Source organism: Monopterus albus, unplaced genomic scaffold (genome assembly GCF_001952655.1).
Source record: "Monopterus albus unplaced genomic scaffold, M_albus_1.0 scaffold374.1, whole genome shotgun sequence".
Classification (NCBI taxonomy): domain Eukaryota; kingdom Metazoa; phylum Chordata; class Actinopteri; order Synbranchiformes; family Synbranchidae; genus Monopterus; species Monopterus albus.
Window position 1 is genome coordinate 66,155 of NW_018128254.1, and position 20,764 is coordinate 86,918.

General features: G+C 46.2%; 1 protein-coding gene across 1 annotated transcript in view; it reads right to left on the reverse strand.

Moving 5' to 3' along the window:
* Positions 1 to 26: 26 nt before the first annotated feature.
* Positions 27 to 20,764, reverse strand: part of LOC109951292 (glutamate receptor ionotropic, kainate 5-like) — a 116,767-nt gene continuing 96,029 nt past the window's right edge. The window contains 8 exon segments of the mRNA XM_020585715.1: positions 27 to 387; positions 1,869 to 2,077; positions 3,875 to 4,003; positions 6,385 to 6,610; positions 7,317 to 7,482; positions 10,450 to 10,623; positions 11,185 to 11,294; positions 16,814 to 16,927. Of these exon segments, the coding sequence (XP_020441371.1) occupies positions 46 to 387; positions 1,869 to 2,077; positions 3,875 to 4,003; positions 6,385 to 6,610; positions 7,317 to 7,482; positions 10,450 to 10,623; positions 11,185 to 11,294; positions 16,814 to 16,927 (1,470 nt within the window). The 3' untranslated portion in view covers positions 27 to 45.

The window sequence follows — 20,764 nt, forward strand, 5'->3', positions numbered from 1 at the left end:
CAGGAATCTGCGCGGGGTGTCTGGATGAGCCACCATGATCGACGCTTAAGGAAGGGGAGGAGGTGTATTGGTGGCAGTGCTGGTGCAGAGTGGGTCCTCCAGGAGCCTCTGAGGCCCTGGGCCCAAATCAGGGCCACCACCCATACCTCCCGACATCCCTGCCAGCCCACCCGTCAGAGGGCCGGCGCCGCTGTACAGTTTGCCATTGCTGAGACGCATCTCACGGACCAGACGGATGGGACGAGGTCCCGTCAGAGCCAGGCGGGATGGGTGACGCAGGACTCCACCCCCAGTGCTGCTTAGAGTGCGGCGGCGACGAGAGCGGGAACTCTTCTTACAGGAGACGGCGTTGCGAAACTCCGTCAGCATCTCCTGACAGACAGACACCTGAGAGAAACAGAGACAGACCGACTGACAGGAACAGGACTCCCTACAGCTTTAGTGTCCGAAAGAAATCTGTTTGTCTTTGTGGTATCTTTTTACCTAAAACACTGACTTATTTATCTGTTTTGTTCCTTTTCTTATTGCTAATGTTATGTGTGCTTATTGGTAAATGACGACATCCTGTTCAGTTTATTTACTCTCTCTAATGCATCTTTATGCTAAAAGCCCTGCTGCATCAGGAGTAACAGAACCGAACCGAGCTGAACTGTTGAACGCTACAGACATGTTGGAAATACTGGACCTGGATGTGGTCAAGTCAATAAACACACTGAAATTTGAAAATGTGAGTGTGTTTACATATGACCGAGGGGAGAGCGAGTGAATCTGTGAGCGAGCAACACGTTCAGCTGTGGCTGCCTTTATCTGAGTGTGTTAATACTCTGCCGCGTCCCACCTCCACCCAGCACTATCTGGAAATATGTTTGTGTATTTGCCCTATAATCTGCACCGTCAGCCAGTGCAGAAAGTCAAATAAACGACAGATAAACGAAGAGCAAATGAAAGTCAGACACAAATTGTATCTGCAGAAGACGAATGAACGAACACAACGGTAAGAGCTGGAAGATGGACATGGAGAGAGAGAGAGAGAGACCACAGCTGCCTGTCTGTATAAACCAGTGTGTTTCAGGTCCACAGAACAGCTTCTCTTTCAAGCCACACTGCTCAGTTTGTTTACATTAAGACCATGCAGTGGATAGCAAAGCTACTTGGCAATATTTAATGAGCACGCCTCAATTTGTTTGTGCTGTAGCTAGTTCAGTAACATAACCAGCACATTGTGTGACTTTGGAAATATGAGGTTTCATCTGAGATATTTCACTTGAATAGCAAACATGACAGTAAAGTTCTCTTATTGATCAAACTCTACGGATACTGTACATAAATATCACATTTTCAAATGGGTCTTTTAGAACACAAAGATTTTACACTGACAGTTTTAAACTATGTGAGCTTATTTTTCTCCCCAGATCACGTCTGATTATTTAACACGATAGTTAGACTGCAGGGTTGCTCGCAGTGTGTTTGGTGAGAAACAGCAAATGGTCATTCTGGTGTTTCCACCTGGCTGCACTGTTGTCATGGGTCCAAGGATACACCTGGAATCGGTGAATGCAGATTTAAGGAAACAGTGGCCTTTTACCCAGGTGAGGCTAGAAGGCTACAAGCACAGGAGTCAGGGTTTTGTATGGCTGCACCGCCCCATGTACTATGTGTCAATTTCTACATATATTTCCTAGTTCCAGCTGTGCATCTTCTGAGACTCCACTAGAATCAGTGAGTTTGGAGAAAGACAAGCAGCAACATGATTTTAATCCAGGATCCATTCAGCAGGGTCAAAATGTGGCTTCCTTAATGAAACACGTTATGGATTACACTGCACACAGCATCACATGAAACAACAGACACACAGGCGGGTGACCTACTGAGGAGTCTGAGCTGAGGCTGAGGCCGGGGGCAGGGCGGGAGGAGGAGGACGAGGGAGGAAGAAGATGAGGAGGAGGGAGCTTTACCTCGTCCGTCTCAGCGGTGCGGCGTGTGGACCACACAAACTCCATAACGGCCACGAAGACAGCAATGATGAGGCCGCAGATCAGGACCACAAAGATCCCACCAATGTTCTCCATGCCGAGACCTGAAGCGCACACATTGGCAGTGATGCACAAAGATAAATAAAAACAAAATGTGTTGATTTAAGTCAGTTCCTCTTTGTCTCAGCTCAGGCTTAAACCTTAACATGACGGTGATCAACACTTTTCTTTCCATTGTACATCTAACATGTTTGAATGCTGAAAGGCATTCTGGGAAATGTAGGGAATCACCTCAGCAAACTGAAGTGGCCAAGGCAGGTAGAAGGAAACGTGGATCCACTGTTTTTGTTTGATCAGTAGCTCTGACTAAAGCCTTTACTGACAGTCTGTCAGGAGGGAAGTTCTGCCTGTTCACACTGGTCCTGCATTAATGCAGCACATCTGGCACATCCCCAGCGTCTGGTAGTCGGAGGACAGAGCGGCATTTCCTACATGCTGATGATACAGCTGTTAGGGCGACCCTGAGCTGTCAGTCTGCTTCTAGTCCCCACTGGTTTAATGTCTCTTTAACTCCATAAAACAGAGAGAAACGCAAAAAAGAAAAGAAAGAAACATCAAAACACAGTGGCTGCTCGTTAGTACGACATGAGCCGAAAACAGCTGCAACATGGTTTGAGAGAAAAGTTGAAAATTTGGAGGATTTCCCTGACACTATCTTCCTATCTTTGTGAGGACATGTGGAGCAGAGCAACAGTAAAACAAACATATTGTGTAATCAGCAACAAAGAGACATTTGATTAGCTTTAATGGGTCTTTAGGGACCTTAATGGCTTGATTTTCTCAGGCTTTCCACCCACACACAGACACACACTCAGATCATTTTGCTGTATAACACTGTTTTCCTGCTCTACAACGAAGAAAGTTCTGAGAACAGATGACAGGAGCAGCAGATCGATTCCCACCGCGATGCATTGCTAAGAACATGATCTAAGAAAGGAAGTCGATGAAGAGGAACTGGCTCGTCTTGTTACAGAGACGCGTCAGACAAAACAGCATTCATGTGGGTCGGTAATGGAAACATCGTAATCAATTCAGAAAGAAAGAAGGAGAGTTGATGGATGGAGACAACAGACAGGCACAGACAGAAGAACAAGAGGCTGGATGATGCAATGATCAGACTGAAATATCTCAGCAGCTATTTGACTGATGGCTGTGAAATCCTGATCAAACATTCACACCCCACTGGTATTTCATCCAGCATCATCCTCAGATCAGACTCTATGTTAGTCCAGATCTTTGGTTAATACCCACATGCACATCCAGGTTAGTAACTGTGAACAGTACAGTAACAGGGGTTTCCTTTATAGGAACCTACAGAAACGCGTTACGCCAAGTAACGATCATCATGGGTTCAAGTTTGTTTCCACTACACTCGGCCCACTTTGGAGGTGCATTCTGGGAGCTAAATTCCAGCCCCCCTTAAGAGGTAGTAGTAAAATCAAGTGCCAGGAATGTGAGGGAGTGCGTGTGTGCAGAGCAGTCAACAGCGATTGGTTAAATGTTTGTGTCTTCACACATCAAACATTAGCATTACAGGCAGTGTGTGTAAACACACAGCTGACTGTGTTTGGGGAGCAGCCCCTCCCTCCTCCGACAGACAGAAAATACAGTGGAGAAACAAACAGGCCGATCGGCGTCAACCCCGGAGGCTATGCTCAGTAATGATAGAGGGAAGCGCACCGCTCGTCAGGTTCCCATCGTGTAACTGTAAATGAAAAGTATGACCTTTTGGAAAATATGCTGATTTGCCTTGTTGCCACCAGTCGGATGAGAAGATCACTACCACTTGGTTCAGTACAAAGACTCTCCTGAATTGTAAAGAGTGGTGCTGTAACACCCACCTTTGGCTCGGTGGTCCTCCTCTTTGGGACACTGGCCTCCCTCCCACCAGCGTCTCTTCAGGATCTCCAGCCGGTTGCTCTCCTGCAGCTGCAGAATCCCCAGACTGATCTCATCTCTGTACGGAGAGCCTGAGGACGGAGGAGACATGCTGAGTCAGTCAGGGTCAACACCACAAGCTTCAAACCACTGTGAGAATCTCAAAACATTTTAGACTTTGCCTCCAAGAGGAAACGCTGATATGCATGTCAGGACACCGAGCCTATAAAAAATCAATGGATCCAGACAGGATTTAAAGAACAGCCCGGCAGGTCCGCTGAGTTATTTCTGACACATGGCCATAGTGAGTCTGAATTACATTACACTGGTACTTGTGATTAATGTTTTCCTCTATCCAGCTTCATCATTCCCTCGTCCCGTCATCCTCACCGCCCATTCATCTTCTATTCCATTAAACACAGTGAGGCTGACTTTGACAGACAGCAGGAAGTGTGTGGGTGTTTCTCAGGAGATCACTGAAGTTAATGGAAGTCTTTGGCTAAATTATGACACTTTTACTGGGCTGACATATTTTACAGATACAGAATGATTCAGTTTTCACCTCCTGACCACACTTCCTTATCTTAACAAATCTGATAAATACCTTCCATAAAAACTCTTCCACCACATTAACACCAGACTGGATGGATACTGCCTTTAGGCTTGTTGTACTTTACATCAGGGGTTTCTTTCCCTCTTAAGACATCATTTTCTTTCTCTTAGACTTATCTTTGTAGTTTTTTAGGAAACTCTACTATGCAAATTCAGCTAAGCATACTTTCATTCTTTAATAGTGTTACATACTTTTACTGCGTTGCAGTATTGCTGATTTAACTCATTCATAAAAGACGTGACTACTTCTTCCACCACCAGTGAACAACTCATGCCTCTGTTGTCCAGTGACCACTGGTGTGTATGATACAATCGCATCATCTGTACTGCAGAGGGTGGACAGTGGCAGTTATGTTCATATTACCTTTCCTCAAGGCCGGGGTCATTATTCTACTAGGCTGAATTATCTCCACAATGAACCAGACCACCTTCATCTGCTAACTGTGATTAACCCAAACACCTCTTCTTCCACTGCCAGTTTAAACATGAGCTCCTGCTGCACTAATGGCACCGGCACTTGAGATCACAACACGTAAAGCAGCTGGTGATGGAACTATAGCTGTGCTTAACCTCACGGGGAAATGACTGGAGATGCAATAAGTTGGTTTCTTTAAATTAAATCCAACCAAACCTTAACTGTACGAGGCTGCAGATCAGAAAACAAGGACATATTCTGGGTATGTCCGAGAGACCCAGAGCACCCCGGAGAGATGTGGTGTGGCACGGGAATGCCTGTGGATCCATCTCAGATGATTGGATCCAAATGAGCTCTCAGCTCCCAGAACACAGACACCAAAATGATCATTTCGTTTTAAAACGGCAACGTCTCACTTTTCATTCTGAAGCTGATACTAACCACTCAGCACAGTTGGGAGACAAAATCAGTGCCGGGCATCTGGGAGACTCTGCCTCACTTAAGAGGCAGAGTGACTGACGGGCCAGTCTCCCAAAAACTCTTCATCTCCCTGCTGTTCCCTCTCCTCTGTCCACATCTGTTCATCCTTTCTCCATTAGCTATGCTAATCTATGCACTACCACTTATCAGCAGAAACAAGTCGGAGGCAGCTGACAAGGTGAGGCCAGACGCCAGCAAAAGCAGCCCAATGCCAAATTGGAATCAGGATTCCTTTAATTTGCCAAGGACGGCAGCTGCACAAAGAATATGACCTGGTTAACGGCTAAAACAGAATGTCATGTTTATACCCATTGGTCACAGGCACTGCAGCAGGTGAGAAGCAGGCGTCCATCTGCCATCATATAGCCTCTAGCCTTCGTCCTAGATGAACTGGCTGCCGTGGCAGAGCCGGCAGATGCAGCAGGCTCTCAGGGACCACACACCACTGTGCTCGAGTCAGGAGAAACCTTTTGTGTGGGGAAACTCTGCTGAAGCTGCCAGTAGCTTCTGGAGACCAACAGACTGAATACAACAGACTAGCCAGCGTCAAACGAAAAACTGCTGGGTTTTTGTTTTCACTGAAATGTGGCTGCATGGCAACATTCAGGACATGGCCGTCCAGCTGGCTCCCTCGCTCCTGAAACCACGGGGAATCACCACTGCCCAGGGAAACGGTGTTCATGTTAACAAGGAAAGGTGCATGGATGCGGTGGTTGTGTCCAAGCTCTGCTCTCCACTGGCAACTACAAACTGATGTGGAGTTGACAAAAACCTCTGAAATAACAGAGCCATCTCCACATACATAAACATACTCAGCTGCGTCTAACTCAGGGTCACCACACAGGCTCTGTGACTAAATAGATCCAGACCCGGCTCCCCTCTCACTGTGGCAGGTGACTCAGATGATCCCTGCAGCCAACCTGAAGAACCGGGCTGAAGTAAGTTTCGGCCCTGCCGTCCACTCACCCAGAGGCATGCCAATGCCGTATCCTTTGGTGTCCAGCAGGCCCCCGATCTGCGTGAGGTTGCAGTTGAGGCTACGGTAGTACTCGTTCATGGTGCTCTCCATCAGGAAGGCGTACTTAGAGTTGAGGACCCGGGCGATGCCCTCCTCTGTGCTTTTCACAAACACACTGGGCTGTTTGGAGTTCATGTAGTTCCACATCCGCTGGTACGTCTGGTACCGCGAGTTCTGGAGGGTGAGGAAGACAGGGGGGTGGGGGGGGGCAACAACCCTCAGGTTAGGCACAGTTTGGAACACAAACATGACTTTAAACTGATTTTGAGATGCATTTAGAGTGACCCCGCCCACAGTATCACGTCACACTGACGAGGGTTGTGGTCTGTGCTTTTAAAGTCAGGGGACTTTACTTATGCATATAAGATAGTTTCTGGGCACAGCGGAGCCCTGTGGCTTAGAGGATGGAGAGAAATCAGGTTGCAACAGACACACAAGGATGCGTCACTGGGAGACGGTCACTGTCAGTTTGAGTCTACACAGGGGATTTGCTGTGTACACAGTATAAACATGTTGTGTATCACTTCTGTTTATCTGTGACAGAGGACGCCTGCAAACATGTGGTGTTGTCAAACAAACCCAAACATTACAATGATACCGTAAGTTTTCTTTATTGGTTTTACAGTATGATGTTAGTTTTTATTTTATTTTCATTTTATTAATTTTTTCGTCCTTTATTCTGGTCCTCCTACTTGTTTTATTCTGGAGGACATTACAATAAGACTGTTATTAATATAAATCATGGCAAAGCAGCACATCCTGTGTTTGCCACATTGGCTTCCTAAATGACAACCATCCGTGTTTCTGATAATCGACTTGTGATTGTTTCACCACAAACCAACATAGAGCAGGTGAAACAAAAAGATCAGTAATGTCTCACTATGAAGAAGGACATGGTGGACCCTCCGTGGATGGTGCCGTACTGGATGTTGGTTTGGTCGGCCAGATCATCCGGAGACTCGATGGGAGCCTCCATCCTCTGGACGGTGAGAAAAGCTGCCAGGTTGGCCGTGTAGGACGAGATGATGATGAGGGTGAATGCCCACCTGACAGGACAAAGAAGGAGACAAGAGGAAGAGCTTTAACTTTTATTTACCCTGAGAAACTTTCAAACCCTCACTCTTTCTCTTCTGTTCTTTTCAAGTGAGCGGAAGGCAGGAGAGACAGATGGAGGGCTCTGCAGGAAACATCAGGAGCTTCAGGTAGAAGTCATCAACCCAGACGTAACCCCAGGCTGCAGCAGAGAGGAGCGGGACACCTCTGCTGCAGAGGAAATGAGACTGAGGTGATGAGCAAGGGAAATAAGACAGAATGAGAGAGACGGAGGTTATCCTCATTGTCCCTGTCACATAGATTCACTTTAAAACTACACCATGAACATACAGCATCTATACACCACATATTGTTATCAAAAGAGCAGCCTGACATCTACTTTATCACTGTCGGATGTGTGGATGGATATTAATTACAGTATTAGCTGCAGGATGTAGTTAGTCTGGTTTAGCAGGTCCTGGTTTTAGCTTGGACTTTGTCAGGGTTTAACAAAAACCCATGGACACTGATTCACAGTTGAGCAAAGCTGCTGCTCAGATTCTTTTGTTGTCAGGGTCAGTATTTGTCTGCTGCTCTGTCACCAATGGAGTAAACCGTTCTCTCCTCTCCCTGTGTCAGTACGGCTGCAGCCTAATTTCCACTCCTTCCTTTCCCTCTGACTAAGTGTGCAGCCCCCGGCCAACAAGCCCTCAGACAGACAGACATCAGTGTGTGGCAGTTTGTGCCACAGTCATTATGAGGTTTTATGGGCCCAAGTGCCAGGTGAGCCCGAGAGCTGTCAGAGAAAAGATGGTGATGGCCGCTCCAGTCCCCCCAGTAGCAGTCCACCATCTGTCTGGCGGCAGCTACTGGGACTGAGGGAGGAAGGGGGAGGAGAGGAAAACAGGAGGAGCAGGAAGGAAAAGACAGGACAGATTGTGGTGAGTGATTGTAATCCACAGCCAGCAGGAGGACGGAGGTTTGGTTTGAATGCTGTTGGAGTAAATATTTGTAGATTGTTGTTCAAACGTGGACGTTTGTCTCTTTGTAAGAGCAGCACTGTAGTGGATGTGGCTGCTGCTTACACTGCCCGGCATGAGAGTAAACACGGGAACTAGTGGAAACACTGGGAACTAAAATGGGAAATACAACATAATAGACAAATATAACAGGCTATAGGGGATAAAATAAAAAAACTAATAATTAATATACATCTACAAACAAAAACAAAACAATAACAAAAGAACAATAAAAACATTTTATTATTTAGAAAATACTATGAAATCCTGTAAAAAAGAAGAGGTTTTTAATAATCCATGTATTTTTACTTGGCTTTACTTTCATAGAAATCTAATTTTCTTCTTAATTTGTATGGAATTGTTGTACACAACAACCAGGACACGTCCTAGGAAATAATCTGAACATAAACTTGTAAAAAACAAAGAGATACTAGTAAGACACAGTGGAAAAAATATAAAAACCCATAAGCAAAAGTCCAGCTAACAAAGAGAACAGTGCACAACACACCCGGCAGCCTGAGCTGCTGCTGTGAAGCCTATAAAGTGAAGGTCAGATGCTGGTATGGGGAGGTCAGAGGAGAGCACAGGTTTAGGGCAGAGGAGTGGAAATAAATCGAGAAGAGACATCGACATCCTCATTTTCACATGAGAGCCACTTCACCGTCTGTTCAGCTAGAGACCCAGAGGAGGGAGGGACGAGCAGAGGGAGGGACAACGAGACGCAGACATCACTGTCCAGCTCCCAGTCTGTCACCTTGTGTGTGCACGGAGGATTTAAGAATTAGACAACCAAGAGGGCCGTAGCTCTCCAGGCTGACAGAAACATTTTCTATGAGAACTTCAGATTTTGCTCATAAAAATAATGTAGCATGGTTCTCATGGTGCCCTCATGGTACCACGTATGACAGCACAGCACCTCGTTTACAGGTTTACAGTGCCTACATCCTGATTATTTCTATGGTAAATCCACTGTGTGCGGCACTCGTGATGTATTTCTGTCAGTCCTGGAAGGCAGGACTCTGCTCTGTCCATTGCTTCCAGTGCTTTCCACTGTGATTTGGGTGTTGCGTGCTGCACACATTGCAAAGCCCCTGGAGGCAAATTTGTGTTTTTCAATACTGGGATATAACAGTTTATTTGACTCGACCTACATGAGGACCTGACTTCAAATCAAATTTATTTATATAGCACTTTAAAAACGACATCCAGCTGACCCAAGTACTTTATATGGCAGAATAAAATCACAATAAATGACTAAAATAGAGTAAATAAGATCAGTGCAAATAAAAATAAAACAGCACAATAACACAGACACACTGTTAACATATGTTCAATAAATTAAAATTAAAAGGAATGCACCAGGCCCTACTGTGTATTAAAAGCCAAGCCAAATAAATATGTTTTAAGCAATGATTTAAAAGTACTGAGGTCAGTAGCTAACTAACATTAAAAGGTAGACTATTCCACAATTTAGGGTGTGCAACAGTAAAAGCATGGTCACCCCAGCATTTATATCTGGCCCTTGGAACCTCTAAAAGAAACTGGCTTGAAGATCTGAGCTTGTGGGTGACTTCACTATACTACACATCTGCTCAGCTGCATCCTGCAGATGTGCAGCATTAACTACAGAGGACGAACACAACCGACACTCTGAAGGTTCACAGGACAGAGGTTGTCATGTGAAGGGGCAGTTGGAAGTGAGTATAGTTTGTGAGTGTGAGGAGACGGAGGTCCAAATGTAAGATTATACCCTGTGTACACGGGCTAAGCAGTGGAAGCTTCCCATCAGCAGCAGCGTCACCATGAGTGTCACACTAAATGCATTCAGTCACAGCACTAGGTAGTCCGACAGCGCTCAGAGGGACCTGCACAGTTCCAGTTGTCATGCATGCCAAGACAGAAGAAAAACATGTCAAGTCACTTCAGGCTACTGTACAGTTCCCAGGTCCCCCCGGTACGAACCAGACTCCGCTGACGCAGCGGGTGGACAGCGCCCGAGGCATGATCTCTGAGCCCTGCTGCATGAAGCCGCCCACCGGGAACCACAGGCTGTTCCCCAATGTGTACTGGTTCTCCAGGAAGTCCCGCCGCTCCCGCAGGCATGGGTGGGGGTTGTACCACTCGTAGGGACTGAGCCTGGACAAAGGACAGGAGAGACCCATCATAAAGAGCCAAGACCAGCGACAGAGGATAGACCCCCCTCCAGACAAAGACCACAGTGACACCCCTCCACCCAACATGCTGACTCCATAATGTTTCAAAATTAAAAAAACGGTGAACTGCCTGAATGTTTGTGACTCTTCATCCTGTGCGTTACTTTAACTTACATTAAGAGACTGAGTTAAAGTGTTGAGGTAGTAAAGAGGAGAAGGTGAGAGAGCGCCAGAAGTCGTACTCCACACGCAACAGAAAACAACATAATGACTGCTTAGAGGCTTCACTGGACTGTGAAACGATCATTTTAATGTCTGTGTGAACGAGAAAATTACAGGTAGAAAGTGAGATAGAAAATTGGCAGAGAGACCTGCACTTCACAATGAGAGCAGCGGAGGTTCAAGTCATTTTTTGATGCCATGAAGACAAACGGACACTTCTCAACAACAACTTTTAACGAACCCAGGACCCTTCCTCTCGGCCTTGGGGCAAGTGTTAAACCAACCACTGTGAGAGACGCTCAGAGAAAAGCAGGTGTGTTACCTGGCAGCGAGGAAGAGGACGCAGCTGACGGCCAGGTAGGCCAGGAGCATGAAGAGCCAGACGGCCGGAGAGAAGGGGTCCAGGAAGGAGAAGTAGCCTGGTTTATGGCTCTGAAACACACACACACACACACACACACACACACAAAGCTCTGTCATCCACTGTCCTAAATTCAACTTAACAAGGGCCAGGACTTTTCCTTAGGCAGCTTTAAAGATAATATCAAGCATATCAGCACACATCACACCAGTAAACTGATGTTTCCCCCCTTTTGGTCTATCTGTGGCTTTTTAGAACATTTTGGATCAGGTGAGTTCGGAAGAGGTCTGAAATTAAAAAATATAAATATAATTTCAAATAAACAAAACTAACATGTTTTCAGTTAGAAACAAAACACTAGATCATTCCACTGAACTCCTGTATGATGCTCTGCAGTGACGTCACTGCAGCGAGATGAGAGGTGAAACCACTGGGGGTCAGCAGAAAACTATGCTTTCAGACATTTGTTGTCTCTTCTGAGTGTTGTGAGTCAGTGAGCAGGGCCAGTTAATTCATTAGAGGTTTGTACACATGTTGCATATTCTGCACATTAATGGAAATGTTAGATTATGTCTCACAGTTGATGAGGACATGTGACTCATCCTCTGAATGGCTTAATTCACTGTACATTTTCACACATCCAGCCACACGAAGTTTAGATTCAAGAAAAGGAAAATCATGAAGTTTAACACTAGTGGAAGTGCTAATGCCTCCAGCTGGCAGCAGCGAGTTGTGGTAATGACCATCTGCCAGTCACATCGCACACAAAACTGTCAGCAATCTCGAGCTGAGAAGCACAGCCCTCTCTATCACACCGGCAGCCACACATTCTACTGTAGAAAATTGCACTGTTGAATTGGAAGGCTTCCCTTTTCCTTCTTCTCCCCTCAGTTTGTCAGATTTCCTCCGAGTGTCAAGCTACAATTCAAACAACACAACAAACCCGATAAACCAGCAAGGTGCAGTTACAAGCCTTCCAAGTGTCACTTCATGTTCCCTGGCGAGTCGCTTCCCATCAGCCCTTTTCCTCTTCGCGTTGTTTACGACCCCCACCCAAGTCGAGGAACTCCCAGATTGGACCCAATTAAAGCAGATGAGTGGAGCGGTAATGGATGCAATCAACTGTGCTTCTGTGTGCCGTCCATTCTGGCTTGTTCTAAAAGGCCGTGCAAGGCTGGCGAAGCACCGAAACAATTTTCTGAGTCTGCTTTGCAGCACTGAAGCAACCTGTCCTGTGTGGAGACCTGGATCACATGCTAAAGAAAGACAAGTTCAGGTGACAGCAGGCAGATCTCATCAGCCACCATGGACTTTATTAGATATCTCTCACACCTTCCGAGTGACACCTGGCCTCCAGTGTGGCGGTAATGCAGCTTTTTGCCTTTTCTTTTCTTAACAGGCACAGTCAGCAATAAACAAACAGCTACATTAAACTAAACCAGAGCAAACTGGCTAACCCCGCAATGGCCTCCTGGCTGCTCCAAAGCCTAGCATCAGATGAAACAGCACAAGCACAACAAAGAAACTAGAGACTAGGGCCGACAGTCATGTTAGCCCTGATCTGATTTCATTTTCACTGATCTAAAACCTGTCAAACTTTAATTTAATTGCTGTACCAGTGCACAGGATGCCCTCTGTAACAAATACAGACTTGTTTGTGGAAGTTTCTCTTTAATCTGAACAACAAAGAAGAAGAACCACCAACAGACACTCCGACTGCACCACCTCCTGCATGTGTTTGCAGTGTTTCCCATCAATGTTACTTTTGTACTAGACAAATAACAGATGTAGCTCAGATGGCCACAAGCCTCCTAGTCCGATGTCGTGTCTGAGAGGCGAGTTTGTTTAGCTCCGTCACCGATCTGTGCAGGAGCTTCCCACATTATTCTAAACAATAACACCATGTTCCCTCTCGAACGCAGCCGGTATCTTGCTGGCGATGATGTCACAGCTCCTTGTACATGCTGTAGTAAACAGTAGCGTATCAGACACAGAGAGATAAAACACTGAGCACTAATGAAGCAGCAGCAGCCGACATAAATTTACCCTGTTCAGCACCAGGGGGCAAAAACGCTGATAAACACGATGGCACTTCACTAATATGTGTACATAAGTCAACAGCTTGAGCAATAAAGAAGATTACATCTTTAAATGTGCTTTCAAAGTATTTAGATAGAAGCTGCATCTGTGAGTGTGTCAGTGTTTTACTCCCATAGCTTCAGCCCTGGCAGCGGAGCAAAGCAGCATTTAGACTATTAAACCATGCAGGAAGACTCAGGGGGACAAATTACTGGCCGATTTCACCACTGATATACAGAACTGTGCAAAAGCCTTAGGCCCTTCAGATGTTTGGTCCTGATCCGTTGCCCTGCAGCCTGACATTGAGCCTGAACATCCAGTGGCTACAACTCATTATTACTTTAGTAATAAAAAACTCACAATCCAAATCCAGCACCCTCCCCCTGTACACCCTCCTCTCTGCAGACAGGTAAAAGGCCCTGACCCCTCCACATATAGCAGTAGTCCAGGACAGAAACAAAGTTGGGGAAAGTGAGCGATTGTCCAGATGCACTGTGTCAGCTGCTCTGTCCTACATTAACAGAAAATATGTTTGCCGATGGTCAACAGCACAATATACGGACATGGGAAACGCCTAAAGGGAGTTCCTGCTTCATTCAAACAATCCAGCTGAGGGCTGGACCATGTTTTAACATGGAGAAGCTGCCCACACTGCAGCAGGCAGCCTGTCTACCCTGGGGCCCGTTACCAGGCTAAGGCAGTCAGTCTTGTACACATCATCAGCTGCATGACCTGTTAGTCAGTTTATCTGCTGTGCACAACGGCCACCAGTGCAGCACTTGATAACAGCAGCCTGTGCTTAGTGGAGTGACTTTACGACGCCTCCAGTTCAGACTGAACCAGGAAACTGTCGCTCATCAGCTTGGCACTGTGACAGCTTAAAGGTCCGTTACTCTCATATAAAATGTCCTCTTGGTCAACTTAATCCTTAAATAAACACTTAAGGAAATGAAGCTGGGGCGACGTCGCCGTGTGAGGACGGCCTCGGCACAAATTAAACAGCTGAGTGATCACTGAGTCGATACACTGAGGCTCTGGCGGCGGACTGGATCAAACATGGACGACAGATGGCGGAGGTGAATACTGATGAGCTGCAGGCAGAAACTGCAGCACTTCATCAGCCTGCCCACATTATGTTTTAATGGTAACCACAAATAAATATACTGTATGTTCTATTAACATTTACTGTCGCTGGCAAAGCCCCACGTTCAGGCTGCTCACACCGGTCTCACTGTGCCGCCCCATTTAAAGCCTTTCAGTGACTACAGCTGCTCGGCTCTTCAGTCCTTAACGACAGACGTGCCATGAACATGCACTGGTGTCTGTCTGGCTCGCCCCGAAGACTTCACACGGAGCTGTCAGTGTCTCGCACATAACAGCTCTGAGAAATACCTTAGAAGTGCTTCATCTTCAAAGTTTACTAATCCATAATACACAGAATAATGACCCTGTGGTGGACAAGGCAAAACAGAATGAAACATTAATGAGATACAACGGGAAGAACCCTTAGGACAAATCACATGAGATATGACACCTGAAATCTGTCTACATTTTCCTGTTGATTGATAAGTGTGATTCTTCCAGCATATGTTGTTCACAGCCAGTGTCTCCTTCAGTCTATCAAATCCCAGCAGCCGCCTGAAAGCAGCATATGCTGATAAATCTGCAGCCTCTGATAGGAGCCCTCTGTGATTCTCTTTTGTTTTTTATGCTTGAGAAGCGGCTGTGATTTCCCTGACATTCTGCTGTCACATTAAGACTGTGAGGGATGAAGAAACTCGGAGCTACAGCGGCATCACAGTGGCATCACAGCTTCTTGCAGGGTTTTTGTTTTGTGTTGCATCAGGTGTTCACTCCTGATGTTCGTCCATCACCTTCAGCTGCTGTTAGACACAGGAGCAGAGCTGTCCTCGCTATCTCTATTCAAGCAGCAACAACTGAAAGGACTTTAATCAAAAAAGCTTCAGAGAGTTAAAAAAAGGAAAACCATTAGTGTTCTTCAGAAACTTTTATGCCTCCTTCACTCTGCCTCCATCAGACACATAAAGGACTCGCTCGCCTCTCTGCAGTTCTTCCACCCCAGTGCCCAACCGGAGCTGTCCCGTCATAGGAAGTGGAGGAGCATGAAGCCGATGCTTTAGATTCCAATCAGGGCCTCAGAGTCACCGATCCTCCCTCAGCGGCTGAACAGCTCACATTTTTCAAGCTGCAGCTCCTGTCACCCTTCACCCAGCCGTCTCATATCCCCTCTCCTCTCCAAAACAAAGGAGGAAGAAGAAACCTGCCCTCTATCTGTGTCCTCAGCTGTGTCCACCCAATCCCCACGTGTCATCTCTATGGTTGCAGGGATATTTGCTGTTGCTTCATCGTGGACTCACATTTTGACTAAGTGACCCAAGCTACTGCTGCCTCCAGTAGCACAGCTCCCACTGAGGAGGTGGCTGCTGCTATGGCTGCAGCATTTTCTCTCTCAATTCATCAACTCGTCAGGCAGATGGAGAAAGAACAGAAAACGTCAACAGGTGCAAATACTCTGTTGTTCCATTTGTGAAAGTTTGTGTCGACTCTGCAGGACTATAAAAAACAAATGGACCTTTTCACAGCATCTTCACAATCTGATGTGGTAGAGAACCAACAGCCTGCAGGCCTGGCGCACAGCTACGTCCTCAGATTCATTTGCCTTACATAAGCATGTACACTAGATAAGTGTTCTTTTTAAAGGTCCAGTTCACCCAAATCACAACAAATACTAGCAGCAAGACTATTCTGTGTCTATTAAAACATCCAGGTGCAGAATGTCCTTTAGCCAAGAAGGACTTGGGTAAGTGTGGCATCCTGTGTGGTGTCACGGCCTGATCCTGCTCCTCCCTCCACCATTAACCCATCAGTGACCACACTGCCACGCTGGCTGTTCCTTCATCACCACGAACACACACACTGCAGTTTACACACACCATCCGGAGGCCACTAGAGAACAAATGTGGATTCATCTGCTGCTGAAAACAGTCCCCAACAAGTGCACCATTTCCCCAGCTTGTTGATAAAAACACACTGAGCAGCTGTTTTAGAAAGTCACTCAAGTCACTGTGTGTGAAGTGTTTTTAAAATTTATGTCTTCAGTACAGACTATCGGGGTCGGAGCTGAGGGCCACAGACAGAAGTCTGAAAGTGCTGACAGAGATGGACCAACACACTTCCCAGTGTTTCATTCCTAATATAGTTCAAGCGCCAAAAGCACTGTATGCTTCCCATAATGCACCCTGATATCTTTTAGGCCTACTCCTTTCAAACTGGATGCCTCTTTGTGACGGAGGGGTCCTGTCAAAATGTGCATAGTTAAGTCAGGAAGACACATCACTCACAGACGGTGACTTTCTGCAGAGGACATCACACAACACTGTTTTCACGCTGGACAGATCTAACGAGGATTAGCAGACTCATTTGTAAAATCAGTACCACAGGCTTTAAAAAATAAAGCAGGAGAACAGAGCCATTAAGGTGAGCGGTTTACCAGGTGAACTCGGTAGAGGATGCTGATCCCCAGAGTCATGAAGGGTTTGGAGAAATCGATAACCTTCTCTCTCTCTGAGGTGATGGTGAAGCCGGCTGCTGCCAGGTCTGCTTTCTACAGACACACAGAGAAAAGAACTGATTTAGCAAAAACAAATGCTTCACTTTTTACCTATAAATGTCACTGTTACATGACATGCAGCGCTGAGAGGAAGAGGCAGAAAAACAATGACTGACTATTGAAAAACAGCTCATTAGATTTTAAACCAAACAAATATGTTTTAAGGGGTTTTGCAGATGTATCAAAAACCAAAACATCCATTCCCTCCTTTCCAAAGGTCTCCAGAGCCTCTGCTGTGGCTCCACACTGTGCTCAGGTGCCTCATGTTGAGACGCGTCTAGAACCTGTGGCAAACTGACCTGACCGGACACACACTTGTGTGTACAAGGTCTCACAGTTCACACTGCAGGCCAGGACACAACCTGTGGTCAGACTGTGGTGAGGCCCAGATCAGGACCAACGGATCAAACCATGTCTAAAGGTCTGAGTGTCCCCAGGAGTACGGTGGCCTCAGTAACTGTGACGTGGAGGAAGTCTGGAACCAGCAGGACTCTTCCTGGAGTCACTGTCCGACCAGACTGAGGAACTGGGCAAGAAGGGCCTCGGACAGGGGGGAGACCAAAAACTAACCTAACTTAGAACAACAGCAGCACCCTGGTGTCCTGTTATATTGTGTAACTGGTAACCTTTTGTAAAAACAAACAAATACATAAATTCAGTCTAAATCACTTTTAACAGACCAGGGATTTCCAGGTAAAAAAAAAAATCTTTAAATATGTTTGATGAAAACATGGAATAAAGCAACAAAGCAAACAGTCCCTGTCAGTACCAGGAGTGCAGGAGTAAATTAAAGTGTATCCCAGCTTGAAACAGGACCAGTCTGAGCTCCATGATTTACCCACAGAGCCCCCGCAGGAACAAAAGCATATATCAGGTGGTTTTAGTGCAGCACAGTCCCCTGGGAGCCGCACACTAACAACTCACTGTTAACTTATAATGCATTCAGCAACAACCAGGCCCTCGGCAATGACTTCTGTACAATAAAAATCAATATTTCATTAAAAGCCCCAGAATCTCTGCACAGAGGGTTCAAACACTTGGAACAATGGCGTGGCTTAAGCGCGGCCCCCGTGGTAGAAAACGGCGGAGTTCAGGGCTGTAATCAGAGATGACTGTTTAATTGGAGTGGCCCGGCCACTTCACAGTATCAGAATATCAGTCAGGGCAGACAGTAATCGCTTTCTGCACTAATGCTGCAGCAGAGAAACCATTAACCTTGAAAACACATCAGAAGAAGGTTACTTTGCCTGGAGGTGGTCCAGGACAGAGGCGAGTGGGGAAACACTGCAGGAGAACAAACACGGAGCCCAAAGCAAAGAGTTTATTAATCAATAGCACAGATGCTGTCGGCCTGAATGAGCTAACAGCATGGACACAGGCCAGCCTCCTCAAACCGAGCAGCTCTAAATCAGAAATCAGAGTCCCTCGTAAATCCACCGATGGCTCTTCCTAGAAATCGACAACACATTCTGCCCCCTCCCACACCTGAAACCTCGGAATGATTGCTGATCCCACACGTTCATGTGAACTCCACACTGACCATACAGTCGAAGCACATTTCTTTCTTCCAAAACAAACAGCCCGCCTCTGACCTCCTTGGTCACTTTCAGCTGCAGGTGCACTGATCCGTGCTTTCCTACATCCAGACTCATTTCCTGCTGCTGCATCCTCCATCGCTCACCCTCAAACCCCCCAATAAAGCGTAAAGCCACTGGTTTTCTCCCTCTGTCTCATTCCCCTGAACACAACACCCCCATTAAAGTGTAAAGCCACTGGTTTTCTCCCTCTGTCTCATTCCCCTGAATACAACACCCCCATTCCGCTGACCTCCACGGTGCAGCCCCTGCGACCTGCTCCCACACCCCCATTCCATCCCTCATGAACTGGGGATGAAGGGGCCTTCTCCATCGCTGCCCCCGATAAGTCCCTCTGAGTGGACACTGTAAATTCTTATATTAGCAAACTAAGTCTCCTATAAATAAAATGTGGCAATGAAAAAAACTTTTGTACAGTTGATGAGAAGAGACAAACGTGTTTCGGTCTTGTTCTAACTGAACCTCCTACGTGTCTCACGGAGAAAAACAGCTTTTAAATGTTTCACATCTGACTGTAAATTTAACCCTGTTGGTTAAAAAGGGCGGACTGGAATTAAACTTGAAAGATAATCTCATTAAGGTTACGTCAACAGAGAGACACAGAGCGGAGCGTTTATCTGGACCCCAGATGCCTCCCCGCTCCTTAATTAACACTTAATTGATTAACGAGCAAGCACTTGTTCCATGAATTTCACCCACTTTCATCAGACTCCTGGGCCTCAGACAGAGTGAGGCCTGTGTGAATGTGTGTCTGACAACGTTCGGCTGTTGTAAGAGCTTCCGCCTCAGAAGTTTCCAAAGAGAGACAAAGGTTTCAGAGAGCGAGGGGCAATCGAGGTAGGGAAGCAACAGAAAGAGAGAGTGAGATGTTTGTGATTTTTAACACTTTTACATAAAATGCATAAAGAGTCTCTGGCTACAGATAAAAGTGTGTGTGCACCTCCTAGCCTCCGTACATGTGTGTGCACATGCTGGCGGATCCCGCAGTGTAATTGCAACAGCTCTGTATAATTAGTAAAAAAAAAAAAAAAAAAAGCATTTGATTAGCCTCCTAATGGTCTGGCTGTGTTTCCCATTTCCTCTTTCTGCCACACACAGTCATCAGCCACCATCACCATTATGTGTGTGTGTTATTAACAGTGTCAGACAGGAGCCAGCGATGTGACAAACAGTCTCTACATTAGGTGAACCTCACCGCACACACTGGAGAGGACCTGCAGTCATCTCATACACTTTCTAAATTTAAGTCTGACCCTTGAAGAAGTGAGCATGGCCTTAGTTTTTAAAAAGGAACTTTATGTTTCGGTGCCAAGAGAACACAGTTCACCCACCCAGTAGGTACCAATACGTTGTTGTATTAATTAGTATTAGGTAGTAGCATCGCTACGCCTGTTATGTTCTTACAGTTTGGAGCCATCAAGAAGTAAAGGGACACTGCAGAGACGAACAAACTCAGGGGGCAGCCACAGACCCCGGTGAGAGACAACCATGATTTAAAATGCTGCTGTGCTGGCTCTTAGCCCTGGTCCAGGTTTCCAGTATGCGTTATACAGACCGACACAGTACATCCTGTTACAAGGACTGACAGCAGATTTGTCTATATGTATTCTCTGGTGTCACAAAGAGCCGGTAAGGAGATTCCAATAACTAATAACTGATAAATGACTTCCTAGTCTGCAAATCAACTGCATGTTGAGAAGGAGAAAGAAGCATCTTGTACCTCCGTCATAAGGAGCTCTTACTGTGCTATGTCTGTGCCATGCAGCTTTAATGAAGAGACACCACAGTTAACTGCTGTGATTGAGCAGGTAAAGTCCCTGGGTTCATTTTAGTAACAGACCCAAACAGGTCAGGGGTGAAAGTACCCTAAAATACAAGGAACAAAGCTCTACTGGTCACTGACCTTTACCAGTGTGTGCTCCACACAGCACTGAGGTGCTACAGGTCAGTGTGATTGCTGGTGACTGGATGCATGGAAGCTGTATAATCTTTGTCCAGCTAAATAACACACTTACTGTGTTTTATGACAATAAAACCTGTTATGTAACCTGAGCCTACATAGACTGCCACACTGTCAGGTAACGTCTCCTGACCTGATCCCACTAATGCCAAAGCTGCATGTCAACAGGAGGAGCCTTTTCTCAGGCCTGTTCTGTCAGTAAACTCCCCTGAAGTGTCACCATCACTTCACAGTTTAAACCACTACAGCTGAAATCAGGTCTGGGTGACTGAAGAT